The following is a 27,227-nucleotide window of genomic DNA, read 5'->3' on the forward strand; positions in this document are numbered from 1 at the left end:
AATTTGGAAGGTTTCTTGTACCTGAAATAAATTTTGCTCAAAATGGTCTGTGCAAAACCATCAACACTGGTGCAGCTTGATCAAAAATAGCAGTTATTGTGTAAGTGAAGTTGGATGGCTGCAAACAGGTTGGAGTTTGACTGAAAACAACTTTAAGGAATAAGTTGTTTTTCTTGACAGCCAGTTTTCAGATGAACCCAGCAAACATGCAATATCGTTTCTTTTCCTTTTACAGAGGCAGAACAACAAAAGCTTCATGACTTTTCAAATAACTTTATTTTACACCATTATGTGACAGCTGTGGGACCAATTTTAACACCTTTTATTTAAAGTAACACATGCATGCTTTAACGGGAGACATTGTCGACCTTGTCCGGTAGGGTAGTGATGAAACCTTTGGGCTGACCTGTGTCACATCCTTGTCAGTTGACAAAGCCCTGGTTGCATTGAGACGTCTTCTAACTTGACAGGACTGGTTCTGTTCAGGTGGTGGGCAGCTTAATTTGTAAATCTGAGAGAAAAAGAAAAACATGGACACAGCCTGACACTGCAGGTACTGAGGCACCCCCTGCAGGTTCCACACCAGGCTCAGCCACATGATCTGAAGGTGCTCCACCTGTTGAAGACGAAATGTTCTTAGGTGTAAAAGGACTTTGCCCGCGACAAAAACAGGAATAACAAAGTAAAAAAAACGGTAAGAAGTCAGATGCAAAATAGAGTAATTTCATTTACTGCTCCAGCATGCTGGTTCACTAAAAGTGCAAACATATTTTATGTGGCTAGACAAAGATCAAAAACAATAATTACATTTTTCTGATATTTGTTTGTCTCATTCAAGGGAGTGAAAATTAAATTCAGAGTTGAAAATGATAAAAACATTTCCCAGAATGTCAAACTGTACGCACAGCACACCTGAACAAAGAGAACCTTGACCCCAACCACGTGGTAGGTTCTCCGACACAGCGCGGCAGTAAGAGACGCCAGTCGCACGCCGTAGCTTCTCCTGAGTGCGACTCCCTCAAAGCCCTGCACCAAGTGACCTGCCGCTGCTGCTTCTTCTTCGTCTTCTACAAAGTGAGCAAGATGACAGTTTGAAGGTGGTAGGTGAGAAAAAATGTGATCAGATCAAGTCCTAAATGTGACAGTTCATTTCAGTAACTGCATTATGTACTTTTCTCTTCTTCAGTAGGAGGCAAAACTTGGTCCACCAGGGCCTCTGCTGTGTTCAGAGCAGAGTCCAGACCCATGCTGGCCACAGTGATGGCTCTCTCTGCCAGAGTGTTGTTCATCCCATCACCTGCATGCTGCATCCTCTCCATCGCCCATGTGACACAGTCCTTGGTCCCGTTTGCTACAAGGCTCACCACGTCCTGGATCTCATGCACCTTGTTCTTGGCTGTGGCGACAATCTGTGTGAAGCAGACAAAACCAGGAGAGAACCACTGAGCTTTTTTTTCCCCCCTCACACTTTCAAAAGGAACTGCATTTTATTAGTCTTTAGGTGATGGGAAAATAACAGTTACCTCCTCTGCAGGTGTGTGAAGCACAGGAAAGGTGATCTCTAGCCAGTCAAGACTTTTACACACCACATCATTTGCAGCAGAAACTATGGACAGAGAGATCAATTAAAAGCACATCTCACATCCAAATACAAGTATATTAAGTCGGTATCCTCTCCATTTGTATGTCCAAACTGATGAAGTACAACTTGATGTGTATTTCAAATGGTTTAAATTAAAAGAATTGCTACTTAATTCCAATTAACATTTCACGTACCCTGACCAAAATAAGTGTAATTAACAATATAATTGTTTGAAAAGAAATAGTTTTTGCATTGGGTACATATTTTTAGTGAGCATCTGAAGTTGAAAATACAAGAGCTTTAGCTTAAATAAGATAAGTATAAATCATGAGGCAAGACTCATGCTCCCCCTTGTGGCACTTTAAAAGGACTGTATGTTAGTGAGCTGAGCATTTTGAAGTTACTTGTGTAAAATATGAACTAACTTTCCCTTTTCATGATTATCCCAGTAATGGAAATCTGTCTCAATCAATTTATTATAGAGATTTTTAACCTAATGCACAATATAATAGTTTGCTGAAGTGATGTTGTACTTAAAATGGCTTTGAACACATACATCCTCACTGTTGGAAAAACACAAGGCAGAAAAGGTATAGGTCATAGGTCAGTACCACAGCACTCACTCTGGGGCTGTAGTTTAACAATGACAGGTGAGACACGGTCACTGGCCACAGTACTGAGAGCCGTCACGCTGCTCTCCAGCGTCTCACACATTGTCCTCAGGGTCGGGTGGCTGTGTTTAGTGTCGGTGTAGATGTGTGAAAGCTTGCTACAAGCAGAGCGAACCACGGGCAGCTGAGAGAGTCTGGCAGCAGCATTTGGAGCCTCCTGCAAGAAAACAGCAGACTGTCCTTTCACTGGGATGTTCACAAATGACTAATAAACTCATCACTACAGCTTCATGCAAGTCAGGTATGGTATTCATTTTATATTTTGTTGTACATTGTAAAGCACAAATGTTTTACAGAATACAGTGATATGTCCAAGGAGTTGAATTATTTTATTCCCATCACTTGTACTCAAGAAGTTTGCACACTGACAAATATAAAAGCATTATTATTTGAGCATAAACAAAACTAATTAAAACATGAAAACAATTTAGGTGAATGTTTACAAGCCCCAGCATAACATTGCCCATTAAACCTGTACCTCTTACTTGTTAGGGCCCGAGCCACGAATGTTAGGGGCCTGCACGGCTCCTAGCACGAGTGCGAGGAACCTATTGTTATCCTTCAGATTATTATTATTATATCGGGGGGACGCTTGCATCTGGTTTTGTTTGGTTTTTCCAGTGTTTTAGTACACCGTGGCTACATTTCTATCATACAGGAGCCAATAAATAATGTATTTTGGAATTTTCTGAAGTTTAAATAGAGAGACTGTGTTTGTTTAAAAGCCGGTATCTGTCTCTTGGTGTACTGGTGTAGTTTCAGGTATGAAAAGGTGGACGGTTCATTTTCCTTGATTGTACTCACGTGTTTGTTGGTCATGTTAGGAACACTAAATCACTTTGTCAGCTTAAATCTCAAAGAGGCATCACTCACTCCGGAGGATTCCCACTCACACACAACATTTGGAGTCATTAATCAGCGCACACCTGCTCTGCTTCTACGGAAGCTCACGATCACATGGTGTTCTCGCGATATATCACCGTGACACCGTCTCGTGTGGCCTCTCACTGCACATAGATATAAAAAGGGTAGATCTTGCCACAGTCAGCTCGCTCACCCATAACATGTGTTGTAGTGGTACATGGACTTTTTAAAGAACCATAACTTGCTCAATTTTCTACCGATTTTCTAACGGTTTGGTTTGTTATAAACGTCAGAGATTTAGTTATTATGACACTGCATATTTATGAATAATTATAACCATGGGCTTCAAATAACATTAAACAGAACAGAAAGGTGCAATGAATACATACACACAAAAGGTATTTATGTTAAATCAATATATGGGCTACTAAAACTCAGGATACAGAATGGCATGTATACTTTTATAATAGGAATATTACTAATATAATCCAATAATTTGATTAATAACTTGTTTAAACTAAACATGTAATAATTCAAATGATTTTAATAGGAATATTGCTAATATAATCATTATTATTATCATAATAATTCCTTAAATTTTAGAAACTTGATCTTAAACGGTCCAATTTCTGACTGCAACTGTATTTTATTTAACATCTTTTGGTTTTATTGTCATATTGGCCTTAGTTGAGTGTACGCAGATATAAACGTACGATCCTTGAAGTTGAAAGACGACTCGCCCTACCACTGAGTTACCATGGCGTTGTCATCTGACCATAAATTAATTAAATATAGGAAAAAAAGAGCATAGTTACAGTCAGACTGTTGTGATGAGTCATCATTTCTGTACTTAAATAGTGTTTGAATTAACTTTCAGGTACCACAGTATAGACACTATGCTATTGCATCACTTATTAGTTTATTAGTGTAACCTTCATGAATTATATAAAAATGTTGTCCTCCATTTTATGTTAGGTTGCTGTTCAGCTGCTCTATGTGCACTGCAGACATACATATATGTATCTTTAATTTATCAGACTGTCATCATCTCTGTGAGAATACAATATTATATGTACTATACTATATTTTAATACTATATTCATAAAAAGTGTTTTTACACACACACACATTTATAAACATATGGCCCAGGTTGAAAAACACCAGAAGTCCCCTTTAACTATATTGAAGCTTGGGTGCTTTATGAACAGCAGGCACAGGTTAATTATAATATTATATAAGTACATTGTTCTTTTTTTTTTTTATTAATATTTTTGGTAGACAGTACAACATATTTCACCGTCACAAAAAACAAGACATAAATACATACTCCACCGTCACCTTTCAAAATTAAAAATTAATTTTTTTTAAAAAAAAGCTATATAATAAAAATAAAATAACCAAAAACATTGTGTCCCTTACACGTATGTTTAACATTTGACCTCTCATTCCACCACATAAACGTTACTTTCGGTTAAATCAGATCCACAGACCACCCCTCTATTGACATCAAGAAGGAGCCCCAAACTTGATTAAAGATATCCTCTCTCCCCAATACTCTGTAAGTGACTCGCTCATAAGTAGCCATTCTTGTCATTTGTTCAGTCCATTCCTTAAAACAGCATGGAGTAGATGACTTCCAGTGTCTCAGAACTATTCTACATCCTGTTGTAGTAGCCAAACGTACCCATAATCTCTGTCTTCCAGTCAAGGTGATATTGTCTGGCCGTGCCTCCCTGAAAATCACATACAATTTAGAGGCTCCACATTTTTTTATGCCTAGTTACCTGGACCAATTCCTGAATGCTGGTCACATGATCCGGGTTCTTCCCCCGAGTAGCTTTAATACAGTGCCCAATTTGCAAAAATTTCCAAAACTCCTCTTGTGCAAGGCTATACTCCTGCTTGAGTTCATCAAATGATTTCAAACCATTATCGCCACAAGTACAGTGTTCTTAACCTGTGACTGTTTCTATGAAATAGAGAGGTACAAAGTTCACATCGCGAGGACAGGACTACGAAGGCAAACTCAAGACAAGCATTGGAATTTAGAAAAAACTTCAATCAGTGCACAATCTTTAAAAGAAATAAATCAGAGTATCATTTTGTGAGCTGTCTGCATTTAAATAAAAATATATAGATTTTGTCTTCTTTTTGAAATGAGAAAACTTCCCTGAGTTTGCGTAGTGTTCTCCTGCAGCTAAAAACAGATTCTTAGCTTCCACATCCTTTATCATAAAAAGGTACATTTACATCAGGATCTCTCAATATTTATCAATATCAATATTTAGCTCATGTTGTATTCACACAGTGAGACATGTAGCTCAGCAGTGCAGACGACCTCACCCACAACGCTGACGTTAAAATAAGAATCAAGGCAGGTGTTCTCCAGTGAACCATAAAGATTACACATAAATGCAAACAGTGGATTTAAGACAAAACAACATCTCTGAAACTCTACTGCTGTTGTTGTTGCTGTGGGACAAAAAGGCAGAGATCTTACAGTGATGTTATAAGTAAAAGTCCAACTTGCTCGCTATCGTCTTGCAGCCTCTGTCGGAGAAGACTCTTTCCCGTTTGGGGTAGTAGTTTAAATCTTTGGCCATCATTTCTGCTACGTGCTTTTTGGGCGTCATCTTTCTGGCCATCATCTCGGCCATGGCGCACTGGACGACATGTTTGTACTCCAGAGGCAGCAGTGGGACGAAGAAGTCCACCACGCTCTTCTTGATCAAACTTGATTTAAAGAAGCCACCTATAGAGAGATTGATTGATTTTTCAGGGTGTGTTTCTGTTTTTTTGGTTTTTTTTGTATTTATTTATTTTTTAAACAAAGCTTCTGGTGTGTAATTTCTTTTACACTCACTTTGTTCGTTGTTAAACACCGACAACGAGAGCACGGTTTCCAGGTCTTTGAGCTTAATCTCTTCTCGGCTTTGTCCTGCGTTCCAGAACTCCAGAGTGGTCTGTGCGATGCTGTCTCCCCCAGCGTTGCTGTGAGTAGAACCAGAGACACGCTACACATGTTACAATCGCCTCAGGTCACATTTTCACAAAGACGACAGAAAGAAAAATGGGAGGAGAGTGATTTTGAAACCTTGTGCGGACTTACAGGAACTGAACTGAACAGAGCCACTGTCATATTCAACACCTGTGATTTTCCTGCTTAAAATGTCAAAATGGACTCAACTACAGGTTGATCAATATTGGTTTTTATAACACCTGATACACAAAATTGCCCACACATCTTTCCAATCTGTTTCTGGGAACAAACATGTGTGAAATGACACAGGCAAGAAATAATCTGCCTGTTAATTAAATAATAATTGATCGGAAATCTTGTTTTAATCATGAAAAAAGCTTTGAACCGATTAATCGATTATCAAAATAGTTGTCGATTAATTTAGCAATCGATTAATAACTATAATATAATAACTACAATAATAATTGTTTCAGCTCTACTAAAATTAAATTTTAAATGACAATGTAACCAAATCTAAGGCATGCAGGAGGCACAAAAGTACAGTTGGGTGCTCAACATAAATGTTAAATTTGAGCATCACAAGAGGCTTTTGTTGTGTTAAAGATCGACATTTGTTTTTAAAAAAGAGCCCAATTTCCACTCTGTATTGTATACCTGGAAAGGCTACTTTCTCTCTCTTCAGCACAAGACACAGATTTGCGGGTGTTTGTCAATATCACAGTTGTACATGCTGTACTTCGGTACTGTATGTGTGACAATAAAGGACTACTACTACTACTACTACTACTCAAAAAGTCAACACCAAACCTTGGCTTTTAATTGGATTTTCACCCATTCTCAACATAAATTCACACATTTGACCGCCTGCTTGAGTGTGCAGCTCAGCTCCACAGGTGTTCCAGACTCTTTTTCCCTGGTTTTTCCACAGTGATTAAGTCGGAATCACGTCTGTTGTGACGCATCTCTGTCATCAACTCTTTTGAGTGCTTTTTCAGGAGACACGACACGACAGTACACCACGTAAAAAGAACACAGAACAAGAAGAACACAATCTTTTCGGACAGAAGGGATCTCTTGTGAATACTTGAGGAACACCTGAGGAAGATGAAGATGGCTTTCCGATACGAAACTCCATCCAGGTTTTCGTGGTAGTCCAAGTACGGTGTAATGCAGTCGATCAAGCCAGGATGCATTTTGTCCATCTCGTCGAAGATGAACATGGAACGCTCACAATTGGTGATGTTGCCTTTGATCCACTGCTGTAGCTGAGACTGAGGGGAAACAATCGCAAATTTCATTTCATGCAGGGGGACAAAACGTTTCATACGAGCATTAAAGGAACCAGTGTCTTCCTACTCCATACTCTGTACTGAAGGAGCTGACTTTGATGTGGGAAGTGAACCGTCGCCGAGAACATGTGCACAAAGTTGCTTTGCATTCCCTTCTTGTAAATGTTTTCAGCGATCAGCTTACTGATGAAGTTCTTCCCCGTGCCGGTCCCCCCGTGCAGAGAAAGCACCAGTGGCTTATTTGGGTTGTTTTTGGACATGAATCCACTCACGGCCTTTGAGATGATGTGTGAGGCGATGTGCTGGCCGAACAGCTTATTGTCCAGGTCTGCCTGGAGGCCTGCAACGTACACGACAATGAGTCAGATTATTTAAAGGGGGTGATAAACCTCCAATAGCATTAGAGTGTGGATACCATGGGTTTGGACACATTAAAAGTGTTTTTTTTTTACTTTTGTGTATCTTTGTGTAAGTTCATTGGGGCTAGTAGTTGCCTACTCGTGGATGCAACGATTACTTTTGTCACTTGTCGTGACCATAAAATACAGGACCTGTGTCAGGTTTGGTCAATATTCTCAGGTTCAGATAGACAAATTCGACCTGAGCTGAAAGGAATACTTTACCGATTTGCATTTAGCTTTGTATGACTAGAATAGGGATAGTATTTTTGAAAAATTGTGCTTCCCAAAAGTATTCCTATAATAAATTACAGTTTCGACAATGGTAACCAATCAAATATATAGCAAACTTGTACTGAGTGCCTGAAAATGTGACAGACAAGTTCATTAAATAGGAAACACAGAATTTAAAGAGTGTTACACACACTCGACATTATTTGTCTCATTAGTTTTGGATATTTTAATCCAGATATGTTACATATTTTATCTTTAAAAAGCATTTGCGTGACAGGATAAAAGGGGAGTGGGAAAATGTCCTGTTGCTGTTTTTTGTTTGTTTTGTCCTGTCCTTTTTGTTTCACCTGCTTTGTTGTTGCGGGGCTCTGTTTGTTTACTTCCTCTTTGCCATTAGTCTTTTCTGTTAGGGATTATTTTTTCTTACCTTCTGTAAAAAAAACAAAGGAAACATAATTGTCGACTGTTAAATCTCTCTGTACTCTGGCTTTGGCAGGACGACGGTCCTAGCAGACGATAGATATGATGATATGAGATATGAGATGATAGGCTTGATACCACTTACTTGTGTCAGATACTAATATCACAATCTTGAGAATCTTCGGCTACTGATATCAGTCAGTAACAGTCTTTTTTATCTTTTTAATGATGTATGTATATTTATTAATGATACTGCTAGATATTTGATCTTACCACCATTTTAAAAACAATGTTCCAACGGTTTGACAATTATCCATGTCATGCCCGCGGTATGTCACTCATAAACACGGATGAACAAGTATTTATGCTGCGCATGCAATATAACTGTGTTGCTTTTATTTTGAAAAGCCTGACGGATCTGCGTCAGTCTGCACAGCGACAAGTGACGCTAGCCAGTTACCCCTGGCCCCCTAAAAATGTCGAATCACGTTAAAAATAAAAGTTAATTCCGAATGGCGTGTTTATTGTGTGTTTGTATGCTGCCCAATTTACACCAAAACAATACAATTTACCGGTGCACATTCACCTGTCATGTTGAACGAAATCCACGCAGGTTGACAGCACTCGGAATTCTTCCAGTTTATATAGAACTTCGCCATGGCCGCAACCCCGCCGACAACAGCGAGGGTGGTGCTGATGGGCTCGATGGCCTCGGTCAACACACAGGAGCTGAGCAGCAGCCACAGCAGCAGCGCCTGTTGCCTCCTCGGCTTCATTTTCGTGTCTCGCTACTAATCCACGGAAATGTGTGAAGAATTGCGAACTGAATCAGGAAGGTAGTTGTCGTGACGTCAGAGTCCAAAGGTATTATTTGATAACTGAATTTGTGGACTTAATTCATGTTTGTTTGTTTTATATATACAAACTAGTGGTGTGTCCCAAATTAACTGCGGTCAAGCCAGCCGACACACAGAATAAAAGCCCGTCAAAGTGTTAAATAGGAGACAAATTACATATGATTTATGGTTCAGTTTAAAAGGAAACGGCCTGTGATATTGTCTCATATTTGACACTTTGACAGGCTTTTATTCTCAAACTATACGTCAGAATGTCTTGACACGTACTGGGTCACACTACGAGGCAGAGCCGGATTAACGCAAAGGCAAACTAGGCACGTGCCTAGGGCCCGATTTGCAGGGGGCCCAGACAGAGGGACAATCAAAAAACAGTCCAGACCAGGAGCTGAGCTGCTGAGTGTTGAATACCAGAAAATGGAAGAGAGGTGATGCTTGTCCATGAAAATAAACCTCTTTACCACTACAGCACAGTTTCTCTTACTGCAAATTTAATTGGTCTTTGTATATTTGACTACTTATTAAACTATTCAATTTAATCAACACATTTAATTAAGATTTTCTGCAAAATGCAATAGTTTACAACATGTATCTTATTTGCTCTGTTTACATAGCAATGCTGACACCTATTGGTGATTTACTGGTACTACTGCCTTAACAATGACACTCGCAATGGATAAGATAAGGATAATTTAATAGCATTTAATAGAGCCTTGTAGTAACGTACAAATAATAATAATCAAAAAATAGTCTGATAGACTGTTTAATATACGACACATGACTTATTTTGGCATACAAAGAACCAACTCGTAACCAAAGACTACGCTATGTAAAATGTGAATTAACTTTTATCAGTAACTTTGGTAAGTTTCAGATTTCAATTCATAAATAACGTCGATGGAGGGGGGCCCTAAAAATACAGTCTGCCTAGTATAGTCCATTTATTTAATCCGGCTCTGCTATGAGGTCATATACTATAATCCTGAAGTGGAATTAGTCTTTGATAACAGGGCGTTTCCTTTTAAAATGAATCCAAAATCATATGTAATTTGTCTCATATTTGACACTTTGACGGGCTTTTATTCTATGTCGGCTTTATTTTGAAAGTACACATCACAACGTCCGTACATTTCCGTTGACAGTCTTTTGCTACGTACCCGACGAATGCTTTTATTTTGAAACCAGTTCTGAGACGCCATTACCGTAATGCTACTATAATCACGTACAGCAAAAACTGTGCACAGTGAAGCATGCGATATATAGAGGTTTTTTGGATTGGATTGGATTATAAATGATTTTGACCAGTATTGGGACAATACCAAGTCCCATTCTTAACTCTGACTGAACAGTTATTTTTCTTTTTTTTCACTTCACTGGCCTCTCCTGACCAGACAAGACGTCGAGTGGCCCTCAGGTCATTTGAGTGACAGACCCCTGTTCTATATGTACAAGGAATTACTCTAAAACACTGATTCAGTGTATACAACATAAAATGTCCAATGTGTGTCCATTAAAGCAGAACTATGCAGGATTTTCACCACAACTTAACAGTTTTGGAGTCATTGCGATGGTTAAATGTCTTGTTGTGGGGCGACTGGGGACTGCTTCCACTCCTCCGTCTGTTAGCACAAAACCAACCTTGCAAGATCAGGGCCACCCACCCGGTGTCCTCAGAATCAGGAGATCTCGTGAGACTAAGATAAAGGCAGCTATAGTGTGAGCGAGGGACATGGCTCCACGGGTTGTTCACCAGCTCTGTTGAAAACGAATTCACATGGCCAGGAGAGGGGAAGGGAGTGGGAACTGGTGAGTTTTTTACAACAGTGAGGATAAAGCAGTAGATAGTAGATGGATGGACGTTGGTGTCGTAAAAAATATGTACTCCAAAAGCTTCATAGACAAACAGGCAATAAAGTGACCGGACTTGCAAAGTTCTGCTTTAATGCAGACATGTCTTGTCCTGTACGCCAACTGTCACTGTCTGCCTCTTATGTTCCAGACAGCAGTGATTTCATATTTGATATGATGCATATACAATGTAAGACATGTGACACCAGAGTGTCCTGTGTTTTCCAGCGTGCTGTGACCTCTGTGGTGATGTACGTTATCATTACTGGGCTTCCTTTCAGAGGAAAATATATTTCGTTTTTCATAAGAGATAAAAGTGTTCATCTGAAAACCTCCAGCATACACATAAGTGGAAATTTTGTTTTCAATTCCTGTCACAAAGGAAGGTTTATTTGTCCACATGCAGGCTGTGCTTGGCAGCATCACATTGTTCATCATCATCTAAAATCCACATCCATATGTTCTACATTTAAACAGTTAAGGTAATATGTACATGGTGCCTTATATTTGTACATTATTGTTATTCTTGTCTGTAATGAAACTGATCAGAAGAATCATCTGAATCTTGGATGTTATGGAGTAACATCCACAGAGGAAAATGTGAGGTTTTGGACTTGAATGTTCATTGAATCTTCATTTGCTTCACTATAGGAAGCATATCATCCTCTTTGTTGTCATTCCTCTCATTGATAAATCATGTTTTTTTGTAGTGTCAGTCATGAGATGGAATGATATACAGTATAATTACCTTTTATTCATGGTTTATAATGTCAGTTGGACACTGCTATGTGTCAGTGACCAGAGGCCAATCATAAATGACAGACGTGCTAACATGATGCTCCTTGTCTGGTCCCTCAGTAAAGCAGGTCCAGAGCAGAGATGGTGGGCTCTTCAGGTTTCTTGATCTCTGGTTTGGGCAGCTTGATGCGACTCATTGCAACGACGCCACAGACAGCAAAGTGAGTCCCAACGCTGCCCACACCCAGCCAGAAGGACCAGTCCAGTTTGTCGTCCAGGACAACGAGGACGAAGAGGTTCTCTTGGTAGTTTGCTACCCGCTCAGTCAGACTGTGGTGTCTCATGGCTGCCAGGAAACACAAAACACCCAGAGCACCAAAAAGAGCTGGAGACAGGAGTGAGGGAGACGTTAGCAAAGTACCAAATACCAAGAATTAGGATAAACGTTGATATTTGAGGGCAAAGTGAAGAATCCCCTCACATACCAGCAATTAGGTTCCACAGATAGAGTCCTTTGTGGCCCTTGATACTCTGGTAGGGAACCCTACGTGCATTGTAAATACAGAAAGACAGACTGACGAGAGCAAAGCCAATGGCCACCAGCAAGAAGAGGATCACCATCATATGAAGGCCACTGTTCAATGTCCGCACGAGCTTTGGGAAAACTGAACATTCAGAGAAAAACACACATCATCAGCCCTGTGAGCAGATTTGTGTGAGTAAAGATGAAGAAGGAAAACATCAGCCGACAGATTCATATTAGTCATTAAAGCATCCTGAAACAGGACATTAGCAGAACAGGAGGGTTTGTTGACGTGATGGGTGAGTATAAATGACGTCTAAACAATGTCATTTTTGTGGACATTGCACAGATAACATGGGTCAAACTCTACCTTAACATTTTTAGTGCAAGACAATTGCTCGAAGATGTTATGCACACCTTTAATCTCTCATTATTTTTCTGTAAAATAATATTCATAGATGATTTATACCAGAAACTCTAAGGTGTGTGGATCTTTTTTTTTGTGAGATTTTGTTGATTCTATGGAGGACCATACATGACATGGGGGAAAAACAAGAAATATTAATATAATTATTTTGTGGAGGTCTGGGGCTCTAATGATTCAGCACTTAAATTGGAGGTGCATAACCTTTCTCTTTTTTGATCTTTGTTTTGAAATCTGATCATCTGATTGTATGTATGTATGTTTGCATGGGTGGTTTGTAGCCATGTGTTTTGTCTTCAGTGTGTTACTTCAGAGAATCCATATGTTAAAATGCTTAAATTGTTGTAGTTTGTCAATTTGTATGTAGTTTAGCTGTATATTATATATTAAAATATTATAAGTATATATAAGTATTATAACAGATTAAGTGAACCTACAAAAACATTTAGCTATTTTAGTTGTAATTCTGCTAATTACATAGAGTTTTTACTACTTGAATAGCTTTAAGGACTGAAAACCTTTGGTACACTAACATATACAGTACAATGACAATAACGTAAATAATGGGGGAAATGCATGTCTTATTAATTATTTATATACTATGTTTAAAGACTATGTTTAATCCATCATCAGGTTTGTGTATAGAATAAAGTATTTAAGCTTACTGAATATTTTGGAGCGCCTCTTCCCGAGCCCACACCTCTTGCTCTTCCCTCCCTGGAACAAGCCGTAATAAATGTCCCCGATGAACTGCTCCATCTCCGGGTGGGACGCGTTCACTATCTCCGCCCCGGTTTTGCATAGGATGTGCCCGGTGACCCAGCGCTCCGTGGCCAGGGCCACGACCAAGAGGACCGCGGAGCCGACACAGAGCACCGAGGCCACCGAGAATGTGATCCGTTTCCACAGGGAAGGCATCTTACGAGCCCATGGTGCCCCGAGGAAGGTAACACGACTCCGGGCAGCGACCGCAGAGAGCACCGCGCGACCACCATGAGTTTATTCTGCAGTCTGGAAAGTGAAAAGAAAACATAATCCAACTATAAAGGGAATGTTGGTTCCTTCCACGAAATGTTGCATGAGTCACAGTCAGAGGAGGAGAAACAGAATCTATGGCGGTCAAAGAGATCTCTTTACCGGGAGAAACTCTATCCCCACACCCTGTCTCTAACAACACGCACACACACGCACGCACGCACACACACACTTTTAATTCAGGGGATGAATTAACCTTTGCGACTTGGTATTTGGAGCTGGGAATGTAACACTTGTGTTGTGACCTTCGTGGCTGCAGCTGTAAAAATCATGTAAGCATGTGTGAGAAAGACAGATGAGGTCTTTGTCACATCCTTAAGGGCACACTGGGATAACAATCTCATGCTCCACTGATTAATCTCAGTCTATCTTGTGAATAATTGTGCCTTTAGTGAGTACAATGTTATTGAGACCTGCCAACTCCTTCACTATCTCCTTGCTTATCCTACAATTACTAATTGTATAAAAAAGTCAATATTTTTCCACTCACACCAGTATTATTATTAATTCATTTGTTTGTTTTTCATTGTTGTTGATCTTTTTCTTACTGATTATTCAGTGTGTGTGTGTTTTTTCATTGTGGACATAAATTGACTTAAATACTCTTGTTTTTATTGCAATATCTGGCATAATTGCTGAGGTAAGTTACACTATACATTACACTTCATCTTGCATTACTCCCTGGAAAAATGAATGCAGTTTCAGTCAGTCAGTCATCATCTACCGCTTTATCCTCTGCCAGAGGGCCGCGGGGGGTGCTGTGCCAATCTCAGCTACATCGGGCGATAGGCGGGGTACACCCTGGACAGTTTGCCAGTCCATCGCAGGGCCACACACACAGATAGAGACAAACAACCACTCACTCTCACTCACTCCTATGGTCAATTTAGAGTGTCCAATTTACCTATCCCCACATTGCATGTTTTTGGACTGTGGGAGGAAGCCGGAGAACCCGGAGAGAACCCACGCACACACGGGGAGAACATGCAAACTCCATGCAGAAAGGCCCTTGTTCCAACCGGGGCTCGAACCCGGGTCTTCTCGCTGCAAGGCGAGAGAGCTAACCACTACACCACCGTGTGGCCCTGAATGCAGTTTATTTTGTATTAAATATTTCAGCACGTTTACTCTTCTTGTTACCTTTATGCCTCCGAATGAGCTTTATCATGAAAGGTTATGACAATTAATTAATCTAAAATGTTATGGATTGTCCAAAGGCCCCGAAAGCCCTGTGTCCAGTGCATGTTGCATGTTAGTGTTAATTTGAATGGGCTGATTGTATTATATATAATAATGTATTTTACACAAAATCACAAATGACTCCATATATAGTGCTCAGAGTAGATTGTAACAAAGGGGTTACGAGGTTTGGGCTGTTCATTTTGCTCGAGGGAAAAACTAATCCAGTCAAATGTAATGGAGCTGGGGGCCAATGTTCCTGTTCCTGAATCCTGTTCTTGCCACACCTTTATGCTTCATGTACAGTATGTACCCCGGTGCATGCATGACACAGTGTCATCGGCTTTACTTCAGTGCACATGGCAGACTACAGCATGTTCATTAGCTATGCAGTATTTTATTTCAGTATTATTGACATGTTTGTGAAGGTTCTCTGTCGTCCAGGTCATGGTATCTTCAAGAGTTTAGACAAAGGCAGCTGGACTCAGGGTGACGTTTCATCTCCCATCCAAGAGGATTCTTCAGTTCTGCCTGGAAAACTCCAGGTAAGAATTATCAATGTCTGCTTACCAAGGTGAACCAGTGACGAACGCTTGGTATTGCAAAGCAAGCATCTATTGTTATTGTGCCGGGCTTCTTCTTCTTCTTCTTCACCAGTTTCCTCTTCTGCCAAAATTTCACTGCAGAACTCGTCCCAACAGTTTTTAGGAAACTCACACTATATCCTATATCAAAATGTGCAATTTGACCGGGAATGCTGTGCTTTGTCTTTTCTAAGCATTTTGCATAACCATGGCGACAAAAATCGTGAAGAATTTTTCTCACAGGAATGAATGGAGAAGGGTCTAAAATTTAACTTTAAATGGGTCACAAGACTTGACACTTTTTTCAGTTAAATTGACATTTTCATATCTATTATGGTTTTCTTTTGACCTTTTCTGATTTTTATAATGACTATATGATTTTATGTATTGCATGCACCCTGTGTGAGTGGTGACATCATTGATGATGTCACTCACACTCTAGCTGAAGGTCCATGACAATAATCACAAACATCTCTAAATAAACTATTTTCCTGCCCACAATTTTCAATCATACATAAAAAAAATTGCTATAGTTGTTGTCTAACCCTGTATGTTGTTTTCATTTTCATAAAATTATTTTTTTCTTAAAATCACACCGAAGAACAGAGAGTGTTGACCAAACCTCCTATTGACTCCCATGTTAAAACTCAGCTCTGGAGTTTGTAAAAATTGAAAATGAGGGTGATTTCTCTGTCAGTTTGCACACATTTAAATGTAGGAGCCCCTGAAAGCCTCCTGAAGCTCACCGGAGTTAATCTGTATCATGAACCATTCTTGAAATAGGACAATTTCAGAAGACATTGCTTTCTGTTTTTGACAGTTAGACACAGGTGTTTGTGTTGAGGGGAGGGGCGTGGCCAGATTTTAAAGGTTCATTGCACAAAAATACTACTTTGTCTAATAGCTCCCTTTATTAGGCGCAGACGCTGATGACACAGCAATGTACAAATATCTCTATACCAATCTTGTGATGTGTAATTCTTACATGTCAGTTTGAAGAGAAAAAAAATACCACCAATCTAAAAAATAATGTCCTACAGGCTCCTCAGTGAGAGGAGCAACGCTGCCTTCCACAGATCAAAGTTCTACATCGCAGTTCAAAGCTCACTGGCCACTTACTGCCACCTGCTGGCGAGTTCGTGACACTGCTGTGCGTGGTGACATCACGGTGAGTGACGCATCTCCCCAGCAGCAGCTGAGGCCGTTTGGTGAAGATGGCGGACTCGCTGTCGACAGGTCTGGGAGAGGAGAAGGAGCGGGAGAGAGAGGGCACGGAGAGGGACACAGGAGCCGCCAAACCCGAGAAGATCAAAAAGAACGACGGGGTCGCGGAGACTTTGGGATTCAGCGATAAAAACGGGGGCAGCATGAGCAAGAAACGCAACCTGGCAGGTGAGAGCTAGCTTTCCACAGCTACAGAGGCATCAGTTTGACAGCTAAGCTAACAGCTGAGTGATTGTTTTGTTTGTTTGTTTTGTTTAGTTTCTTGCAGTGTAAAAGTCTATTTATCTAAGATCACCTCGTTGCTTAAACACACATTTGCTTCTCATTCAGTTGAGATTGTGCAGCTCTGGGCGCTGCTCGGTGTTGCCAGATCTGCTTGTCAAAAGTGCCCCGACATCACAATCCAAACATTTTTGTTTACACGTTGAAAAGTTGAGCACGCCGAAAATACCCAGAGTAGTTTCTTATTACTGTTCGCTACTATATGTCTGTCTGAGCAACTATCAAACAATAACGTAGAGACTAAAGGGGCTTTTTTAAAAACGTTGATTTCGTTGGCAGGTTCTTCAGTCACGAGGAGTTTCTCTTTTTTTCGGGGATTTGTAAGCGGATTTACGGGCGTTGCTGAATGAATTGGATCTGATGGTATTTGTGAAGTGTAAAGTTTTAACTGTGTTATGAATGCAACATCTGACTCTTAGTGAGGCCAAGTGGCATTTTATGATAGGTTTATCACCGTGTTTCCTGTGGTTAGTGTTTCTACACCTGCCAATTTCACCTATAGTCTCTCCCGGAAAACCAACCAACCTGGCAACCCTGGCGCTACTCCAAGGTTATGTTTGTTGTTGGGATGTAGATTCCTCGGTCTGACTAACATTGGGCTCCATTAATGTGACATTTCACGGCTAATTCACTGTTACTGTGTGTTGAATAGGGGTGGGTCAAAATATCGATTTGGTGATACATCGCTGTCCTTCCCTTATGCAAGACGATAATCGATACTCCCATGCAAATATCGATATTAATAATAATAATAATTATTATTATTATTATTATTATTATTATTATTATTATTGTTAACTCTAAAGTAAACAGTCCCTGTCTGTTTCACTAACTGGGTGTCCCTACTTGATGCTGCCCAAGTTAATGTGGGAAAAAAGTTACCTGGCCAAAGAAGAGGGAGTTTACAGCGGGATAATGGCGGAGAAAGCTACATTAAGAGATGCCCCAACCATGTTCAGTACTGTACATAGACTTTATGAGAAATCGTGCACTTTTGTCTTCTCACGGGCATTTTGTTTTCTTCAGTTGGACAGATATCGTGATATATTGCTAGTCTTTCAATATATTGGTTATCACAGAAACGTTGTATCGCGATATTATTGGTATCAGGTACCATTGTATGTGGCAAGAAAAAGCACACCTCTCTCATTCATGGAAGTCTAAGAAAGAGGTATTTGATTTACTGTATATGTTGTCTATGTATATTACTCAATGCTGTTCCTCTGTCGTTGTGTATGTAGACCTTTCTCTGGTTAGATTTATAACTACTGAGCTAACCAGAGGCTACTTCCTGGAACACAATGAGGCTAAATACACAGAGCGCAGAGAGCGGGTCTACACCTGTCTTCGCATCCCCAAAGAGCTGGAGAAGGTAAATACAGAAAATATGTATTCTGGGAAATTGTGTATTTATAAAATAAATGATTTAAATAAATGCATTTTCCCCTCTCTCCCTCTCTCTATTTAGTTGATGATATTTGGCTTCTTCCTGTGTCTGGATGCTTTTCTTTACGTGTTCACGCTGTTGCCCCTCAGAGTGATTCTGGCCCTTTTACGGCTCATCACGCTGCCATGCTGTGGCCTCAGGTAAAGTTCACACAGAAGTGCCAGGTATACAGAATTTAAGCGGTGTCCTCAATCGACCTTTGGCCACACAGATGTTCAGTACCTGATTAATGATTGAAAGCTTTTCTGCTCAAACACTTGGCTATTGGTATTGATTTGAAATTTGTTATGTACTGTTTACAGTGCATTTAAAGCCAGTATTTATCTCTATAAACCAGTTTCTGCTCATCTATAATATATAATAAATGGTAACATGATGCGTTTTCAACTAGCTAACTGAACTTTTTTTTAGTTTTAAGTGTTTTATTAAGCAGGAACCTAAACCTTTCTTTTGTTGTGAAAGTATGAGGATTTGGTGCTTTTCTTGATTTAATTATCTTTTGAATATCTTGTGGCAGACAAGCCACAACCTCTCCTCATACTATTGACCAAATAGCTTAAAATGATTGGGGACAAACTGTGTATTAGGTGATACAGGAAAGGAATCCTGATTACAGCCAAGGATTGGTACAATCTTACAAATAATACATTTGGCTCATTGTTTTTCATGACAGGAGCAGTTGTTGCATTATTGACCTTGACCTGTAGGGGGCAGTGATACTTTCCCTGACTGCTCAGACTGTCATCTGTTGCTGTGTGTGTGTGTGTGTTTCAGTGGTTCACGCCTGCTCCAGCCAGCACAGGTGTGTGATGTGCTAAAAGGCTTCATCATGGTGTTGTGTTACTCAATGATGAGTTACGTGGATTACGCCATGATGTATCACCTCATCAGGGGACAGTCTGTCATCAAACTGTACATCATATACAACATGTTAGAGGTACACCTAAATACTCTTTATGAATGTTCTGATTGTAAGTCAGCCAACACTCATTCACTCTCTTTATTCACTTCCCTTTGTTTTGTGTTATCAGGTGGCAGATCGCCTCTTCTCATCATTTGGTCAGGACATCCTGGACGCTCTGTACTGGACAGCCACTGAGCCCAAGGAGAAGAAGAGAGCTCACATAGGGGTGATTCCTCACTTCCTCATGGCCGTGCTCTACGTCTGTATCCTCACTGAGAATGACTGGCAGTTGTTGTTGCCTGTCTGTGTGGGTGCATGTCCTTCTGCACATGAGTGGTCATTAACAAAGGTTTAGAAGATAGAATAGATTCAGAACAGTAAGTCGTTATCAGTCAATGTGATATATTCAGTTATTTCAATAATAGCTTTGTCTGAATTTAATCTAAAACATTCAGTTGCAGGTTTTAAATGCATTTTTAAAAAGTGCAGATTATTACATGAAGAAACAGGCATAAATACTTCATACTGTATTAGCCGAGTACAAACAATAACAGACATGATTGATAATTCAGATATATTAACTACAATTACAGGATTTAATGTGAGAGGCTGTCTGTACCAGATGACAGAACATTTGAAAATGTCTCACTGATAGTAAGTAAGCAAAATAAATAGAATACATTTCTGTTTTGGACAAAGAGTGCAAAGATGTTGCTAAAGATAAAAATGTAATTGTAATTATTTATAATTTTAGACATGTTATAGACCAAACAGTTGGTAGTTTAAAATAATTTTCAAAATGATTAGCAATTAACTCAGTAGTGGAATGTACTGTTCATTAGCTGCAACCCAACACAGCTTTATATCAAGCATGAGGTATATATCAGAATAAAAAGCTCTCGGCATATTTTTGCTCTCTCCTTAACACAAGTGTCCTTAGTTCTTCATGCCCTCCTCATCATGGTTCAGGCCACGACTCTCAATGTCGCCTTCAACTCCCACAACAAATCTCTGCTCACCATCATGATGTCAAACAACGTGAGTGTGACGTACACTGCCATGTTCACCCTGTTACCAGTGCACGCAGCAGCAGCAGCAGCATGACTTCAGTCGGGTTGTTTCTGTGTTCCCTTACAGTTTGTGGAGATTAAAGGAAGCGTGTTTAAGAAGTTTGAAAAGAACAACCTTTTCCAGATGTCTAACAGTGGTAAGTGTCTTGGTGAATTAAAGAGTAACATGTGCCACATAAATCTGCAGGGGTTGTTTTTTTTTTAACTTGGTGATTTCAGGACAAGGTAAATTTATGAAATCAAACTCGGCCGCTGTGAGCACAAAGTAGGTTAATCCAGGATTGATTTGTTTGTTTCCCACAGACATAAAAGAGAGGTTCACCAACTACATCCTCCTGCTCATCGTCTGTCTGAGAAACATGGAGCAGTTTTCATGGAACCCTGGTAACCAACACACTGCTGCTGTAGCTCAGATCTACACAGCTGCTTCACCCGTGTATATGAATGTTAGATGTGAAAACCACACTGCTCGGCTCCACCCTCCGATCTTCTCTGTCATTTCTCTGACTCACTCGTATCTCTGTATTAATACTAGTGTTGCTCTGAATATTGACACTGATTAGTTTTTGATGTGGTTTTTCTGTTTTTAGATCACCTGTGGGTACTGTTTCCGGATGTAGTCATGGTGATAGCATCAGAAGTTGCCGTGGATGTTGTCAAGCATGCGTTCATCACCAAATTCAATGACATCAGTGCGGATGTGAGTAGTATTACCTTCACTATGTAGTGAATGTTTACAGTTTATGCATAGTGCTGTGAGTGATGACGGCCCAACACCAGTAGCCACCAGTATTTATCCAGGCTTCCACTAAGGGAATTTTCTCATAGTCATAGTTCACTCACTTTAAAGTGTGTCAACACAATTTGTTAATAGCCATAAGTTGGGATACTCGGAAACACCATTTTTAATTTTCTTTTAAATAATATTTGTCAATTATTTTTGTATGTGTAGACCCATGTGTATGTGACAAAATGAAATCTACCAAAGATATTGAATCAAATTTCTTAAAAAAAAACTTTTTTAATTCACAGTGCTCAAAGGATATGTATGTTATACACATAGATGAGGGGGATTGATGAAGTTTCTTAGCCTAAGGTAGAAGGAGATACAACGTAAAGGTCTCATTACATGCAGATGCAGTTCAGCTTTGAATTTGATATAAAGTTTGAAGTTATGGTATTTCTGATATCTGTAATTAAAATATATATAAATGTAAATGACACTACATCGTTAACATCTGTCACTGTTCACATTTAACTGGGGTGTGTCCTCTTGTGTGAGAAAGAGGAATGCTGTTTTTAAACTGCAGCCACTGGTCATGGGGGTTCACTAACTAGTACTGTTACCTAATAATGACCAGGATTAGTCTTTGATACACACAAACACACACATTTACACACCATCCTCTTGACTCACACCAAAGGGAAACTGTCTGTTCAGGTTTCTTCCTGTTTTATAGCAACCTTGTTCACTTCCGACATTGTTTCCTTGTCCTTTGATTTCCCTCAAGGAATTGTAACCATGGTTATGTAATGGATACAGGAAGGGATTAACCCCTTTATCTCCACACTGTCAATCCTAATCACACAAACCTCACTCGCATGAATCAATACTTGTTTTCATTTAATTATTGTGTGCACATTGTTTTTTGTTGTCTTTTAAAACGGACAGATTTGTGTTTTGCCTCATCTTTATTTCTGCTGTGTACAAACTTTCATCTAGAGGTGGAATTATCTGGCAAATTTTTGCCATTTTTTAATTATCTGTAATCGGCCAATTACGAAAACAATTTTTTCATCCAAAAAGTGTTTCTGATAAGCTGATTCTGATTTTTCAGAAGTTTCTTTGCTGCTCATGACAAAGCAATCATTTAAACTGAATAATTTGGTTTGTGGACAAAACAAGACCTTTGAGGACCTCATGATTTTTGAGGTCTGATCAACATGTTTTCAACGTTTTCTTTACCAAGCAACTAATCAACAAAATAATTGATTATGAAAGTAAATGTCTAAGTATGTATAAGTTAGTAATGGCATCATTTTGTATTCATTTAGACTTCAGCTGACAAGCGTGTTGTTTTGTTGTCCTGTTGTCATTTCCCAGGTGTACGGAGAATACCGAGCCAGCCTTGCCTTTGATCTTGTCAGCAGTCGACAGAAAAATGTGAGTAAAATGTAAACTGATGAGCAAATTTTGATATTACAAAAAATATATTGAATTATTTTACAGGGCGGGTGCTTTTTGTTCACTGTACCTTGGTCCCGATTTTATCCGTATTGCGATTCTGATTTATTCAATCAGTCATCTTCTACCGCGTTATCCTCCACATGAGGGTTGCTGGTGCCAATACCAGCTGACATAAGATAGGTACACCCCGGACAGATCGCCAGTCCATCACAGGGCCATATAGAGACAAACATCCATCCACTGTCACATTTATGGTCAATTTAGAGTGTCCAATTTGTCTAATCTGCATGTTTTTGTACGGTGCTGGGAAACCGGAGAACCCAAAGAACCCGGAGAAAACACACATGCACAACTCCATGTAGAAAGGCCCTTGTTCCTTCAATTGTATCAATCATTGCTGTTTTCTTCTTCTCCTTAAACAAAAAGTTAATGATATATACAATAACCCATGAGTCATATTTCCTAAATCACTACAAATTGAATGGGACAATGTAAATTAACTGCTACATTTAGCTGCCCCAGCTAATAATAAAATAAATATCATCAGGCCAAGTAGGAAATAAAGTTCAAGCAGCCTCCCAGTGTTTACACCTGCTGGACACAGTGTCTCATTGAGTACACCAGGGATGGATCGTCACCTTTATCTTTAGAACCAACTACTGATATCTTTTGATCTATAATTAATGCAGTGCAAATGTAAAAGTTTGATATGTCATGTTTTCTTGGAATAATGAGTGAATTGTGTCTCCAGGCTTACACAGACTACAGTGACTCAGTGTCCAGGAGAATGGGCTTCATCCCTCTGCCTTTAGCTCTGCTGGTCAGTCACAGTTAGTCTCTGTTAAATAATCTTTTGCTACTGACACAGTGTGTGTGTGTGCGTGTGTGTGTTTACAGTATAAATGTAATGTTATGTCTCTGTTCCCCTTTTGCAGTTGATAAGAGTAGTGATGAGCTCAGTGAAAATCCAGGGCTCACTCTCCTTTATGTGCGTCCTACTCTTTTACTTTGGGTAAGTACAAATGTGTCTTTTCAAAGATTTTGACCACAAAATAGTGTGTTTTATTGTGTGTTTCAATCAATTATCTTTTCCCTTTTTTGAGAACAGGATGATCACTCTGAAAGTGCTCAACAGTATCGTTCTGCTGGGAACTTCATGTGTGTTCGTCAAAGAAGCCAACATGGAGGAAAAGCTCTTCGACCCACCTCCCTCTGCTGCCTCCAGCCGTGTGAACTCCAGAGCCCACAGGACCAAACATGTTCACACTGCACCGCAGCAAGGTTAGTACTGAATGTAACCCATTTCTGTCTATTCAGGAACTACTTCTTCATCCTCTTTTAGCTTAAATACAGAACCTTCAAATATTCAAATCTGATTCAAACCTGCCTCTGTGATTCATGATTTTCTCTTTACCGCTAATGCGATTGAGCTTTTTTCAACTTTTTAAATCAGATTATAAGCGTATCAGCATGTTAAAGCTGCAGTGTGTAACTTGTGGTGTTTTTTTTGTTGTTGTTGATGTTTTTTGTGAAGAAAAACAATGTAACTATATGTATGCTGTGTCCTCCATCTGAAAAACGGGCTCTGTCCAGCAGTACTATCAGACCTGCAGACCTGTATACAGCAGCAGTGCAGGGGTGGGCGGGGCAAACTGCTGAATGTGGATGACATGTTACCTCTGTCTGTCTTGACAAAAGTCAAATCACTTCCTGTGTGCAGCGTGGGAATGTCTACAGACAACGTTGAGATTGAAACACAGCAATACTGAGAGACACATTGTAACAGACATTTGTTTACGTTTAAAAGTTACTCACTATACTTCTAATGTTCATAATGTCCAGTATCAGTCACAGGATCTTTTTTTTTTTACCTTAAAGCAGTAACAGGACTTTTGCATATTCAGTCCAAGAGTTTAAATGATTGGGTTTCTATGGAGAAAAGAAAATGAATACTCAAAAAAGACTGAGAGACAAATTTCAGAGCTATTAAACACACATTTTATCCAAGTACTTCATCGACGGCAGCTTTAATTAACCACCGTCTCTGTCGTTAACAGAAGCCACAGCAGACAAAGGAGGACCATCACTGACGTCAGACAATTCTCAGCTCCCCACCATCCCAGAGACACCTGCCCCCACAGTTCCCAAGAGCGACTCTGACACATTCCTGACAACACCAGACGAGGAGGAGGACGACAAAATCATCAACACTGACACGGGACTGGAAGGAGACGGACTCAAAAACAGAACACCCAAAAAAGACTTGCTCGAGATAGACCGCTTCACTATCTGTGGCAACAGAATAGACTGAGTGCCAAAGGAACGACCAGTCAGAGTCCTAAACGCGGCAAGAGTTCAGGGATCAGACACGGGTCATGGAGCATGTTCATGCCGGACTCATTCTTGTGCACCTGACCCCAAAATATTTATTTATTTATTACTGACAAAACCAGCCAAGGCATCAAGCTGTTACTGCAGTCCTCAGAGGTTCATTCTGATGTGTCCAGCTGGTCAAGTCACTTTCAGGTCTCTGAGGCTGCGCTGCGGTCGTCACGGCAATCTGCAGAGATGCATATCGATGACTGCAAAGTGTCAGACTGGTGTACGCAGCTGGAGCGGAGAACAAAAGCGAGGAGCTGGTCTGCATATGTGAAAATGAGGTGACAGCTGGACTGTGCTAGTGTGTGTCCAGAAGCACAATCATGTCAGTCACTGAGGAGATGTTTTTAGACAACAACAAAAAAAAAGGTCAGTTTTTAAATTTTTTTTAATTTGAAAAAGTTTCAAAAATAATATTTCAAATGGGATTTTTATGAAAAATATCACACCACCTTTGTAAAATTGAACATGTTTAGCTACGGGAACCAGAACGCACTGAAATCCCTCAGTCGTTCTGCTCATATACATACACACACATGATTTTAAATTGAGTTATTGTGTGGTAGTTAAGGGAGCAGTGTATATTGTCTCAGATTACATCTTCAGGTCGTATGATTTGGACTTAACTTAGACCTTTGGAGCATCATGTTATTTATGTGGCTATTGTTACTTTAAAGCACTGCACTGTGCCAATTTGTGAAGGCGCCAGTGTTACCTTTAACTGATGTCCAAGCCTCAGACGGGTTTAACAGATATTTTTTAAAGCCATTCACACATTGCAGCTTCAGATTATTATATCAACAACATGGACATATCGCAAGTTTTATGTCACAAATTGTGAACTGAAGAAATGACTTGGTGAAGAATCATGATGTGTGGCACCAGCATCGGTTGAACATGTTTTTCATTTTACCATTATATTCAGGCTGATATGACAAGAAGTAAAGATTACATGTGTGCAGGTAAAATAGTCTGATCGACTTTACGAAGATATTTAGGCTCGCAAGGCCTTTTAAATTCAGCCATCTTTTTGCCTCTCATGTATTATCATTACACTAAGCGAAAATCCCAGACGTTCCAAGACTCCAAGAAAAAGGTAAACCAGTTTTCAAAGTTGCAGCTCTGATTTCTTAACCCGGAACCTTTTAGCCAAAAATTAAACTTACATACTGGTCTGTATATCAAGTTTATTTATTATATATTTTTATATAACCTTTTTTCTTTTTGTCGTGTTAAAACGTAAGCGTTTCTGGAAGAAATTACAGTTGCAACTTGGGGAAATGAATCGTCAGTTTCATGGAAAAGCCATATGAAATCAGAACATCTTGGCCGCGGAAGCAAACGAACACAAGTGATCGATAGTGTGCAGACTTTATTTTTTATGCAATAGATTGTTTTTGTTTAAATGGTCTGAAGAATTCTTAAGGATTTCAAGTGATTTGTTGATTTATATCGTGTTCATAAAATGAACTGTACTGGTTGAACGTGATGGGCTCAGAAAGAAAGGAGGTCAGTCCAACCTCACTATGGTTGCACCATAAACAGGTTGGACTTACCTCAGCAATGTTATTCAGTAAAATAACTGCATACTAGCAAATGGGGGATTAATTAAGTGAGTGTGTGTGTGTGTGTGTGTGTGTGTGTGTGTGTGTGTGTGTGAGAGAAAGTCCATGAACTACTTCATGTATGAGTCAGATTTCTTTTTTCCATGTCTGTGTGTAATGCATCTCCTTATGTGATAGGAGAATAAATCAAGATTTTTTTTTTGTAGCCGTTTCTTGTGTAATTTATTGAATTCACTGTTCCTGTTCTCAGTGAGTCTCAGTGAGTCTCAGTGACTTCAGGCTCTGTTCACATGGCAAACAGGGCTGTCTACTGTTTCCCCCTGAATGATCACTGAGGAGGGGAGGGTGTCTGTCATCACTGACTTTCACTAACGCACAAAAGGCGGCTTTTCTCCCCCCTAAATGTCCATCCTGGAGAAATGATCACATCCTGCAGACATGACTTGCATTTTCCTGAATGCACAGACATTTTTCACATGTAAAGTTAACGGCACACGGAAAGTGGAGTCATGTAAGGTGATTGTGAGCTATGTGAAGAAGTGAGA

The 27,227-nt window shown here is 39.8% G+C and overlaps 4 protein-coding genes across 5 annotated transcripts; 1 reads left to right on the forward strand and 3 right to left on the reverse strand.

Moving 5' to 3' along the window:
* Positions 1-266: 266 nt before the first annotated feature.
* On the reverse strand, positions 267-3,310 carry LOC131467497 (perilipin-2-like). Of its 2 annotated transcripts, none has more exons than XM_058641454.1 (6): positions 3,058-3,308; positions 2,206-2,410; positions 1,524-1,606; positions 1,172-1,409; positions 913-1,067; positions 267-616 (listed from the first exon to the last, which is right to left on the reverse strand). In XM_058641454.1, the coding sequence occupies exons 1-6, from the start codon at positions 3,070-3,072 to the stop codon at positions 323-325; spliced, it is 990 nt and encodes a 329-aa protein (XP_058497437.1). In that variant the 5' UTR covers positions 3,073-3,308; the 3' UTR covers positions 267-322. The 2 variants fall into 2 exon arrangements, with proteins under 2 accessions (XP_058497437.1, XP_058497438.1); XM_058641455.1 differs by having other exon boundaries at positions 347-616; positions 906-1,067; positions 3,058-3,310.
* Positions 3,311-5,394: 2,084 nt separating this feature from the next.
* On the reverse strand, positions 5,395-9,246 carry LOC131467496 (torsin-1A-like). Its single transcript, XM_058641452.1, has 5 exons — positions 9,025-9,246; positions 7,461-7,726; positions 7,193-7,368; positions 5,981-6,108; positions 5,395-5,869 (listed from the first exon to the last, which is right to left on the reverse strand). The coding sequence occupies exons 1-5, from the start codon at positions 9,212-9,214 to the stop codon at positions 5,625-5,627; spliced, it is 1,005 nt and encodes a 334-aa protein (XP_058497435.1). The 5' UTR covers positions 9,215-9,246; the 3' UTR covers positions 5,395-5,624.
* A 2,628-nt stretch (positions 9,247-11,874) lies between these two features.
* clrn2 (clarin 2) lies at positions 11,875-13,743 on the reverse strand. Its single transcript, XM_058641456.1, has 3 exons — positions 13,491-13,743; positions 12,364-12,543; positions 11,875-12,263 (listed from the first exon to the last, which is right to left on the reverse strand). Exons 1-3 carry the CDS (start codon positions 13,741-13,743, stop codon positions 11,995-11,997), a joined length of 702 nt encoding a protein of 233 aa, XP_058497439.1. The 3' UTR covers positions 11,875-11,994.
* Positions 13,744-16,772: 3,029 nt separating this feature from the next.
* On the forward strand, positions 16,773-26,883 carry tapt1b (transmembrane anterior posterior transformation 1b). The gene is made up of 14 exons (XM_058641533.1): positions 16,773-17,015; positions 18,371-18,501; positions 18,598-18,716; positions 19,351-19,513; positions 19,608-19,743; positions 20,421-20,518; positions 20,618-20,687; positions 20,854-20,934; positions 21,141-21,250; positions 22,655-22,714; positions 23,490-23,558; positions 23,674-23,750; positions 23,847-24,019; positions 24,796-26,883. The coding sequence occupies exons 1-14, from the start codon at positions 16,838-16,840 to the stop codon at positions 25,047-25,049; spliced, it is 1,719 nt and encodes a 572-aa protein (XP_058497516.1). The 5' UTR covers positions 16,773-16,837; the 3' UTR covers positions 25,050-26,883.
* The last annotated feature ends 344 nt before the right edge of the window (positions 26,884-27,227 follow it).

This window comes from Solea solea, chromosome 10, assembly GCF_958295425.1.
Source record: "Solea solea chromosome 10, fSolSol10.1, whole genome shotgun sequence".
Taxonomy (NCBI): Eukaryota; Metazoa; Chordata; class Actinopteri; order Pleuronectiformes; family Soleidae; genus Solea; species Solea solea.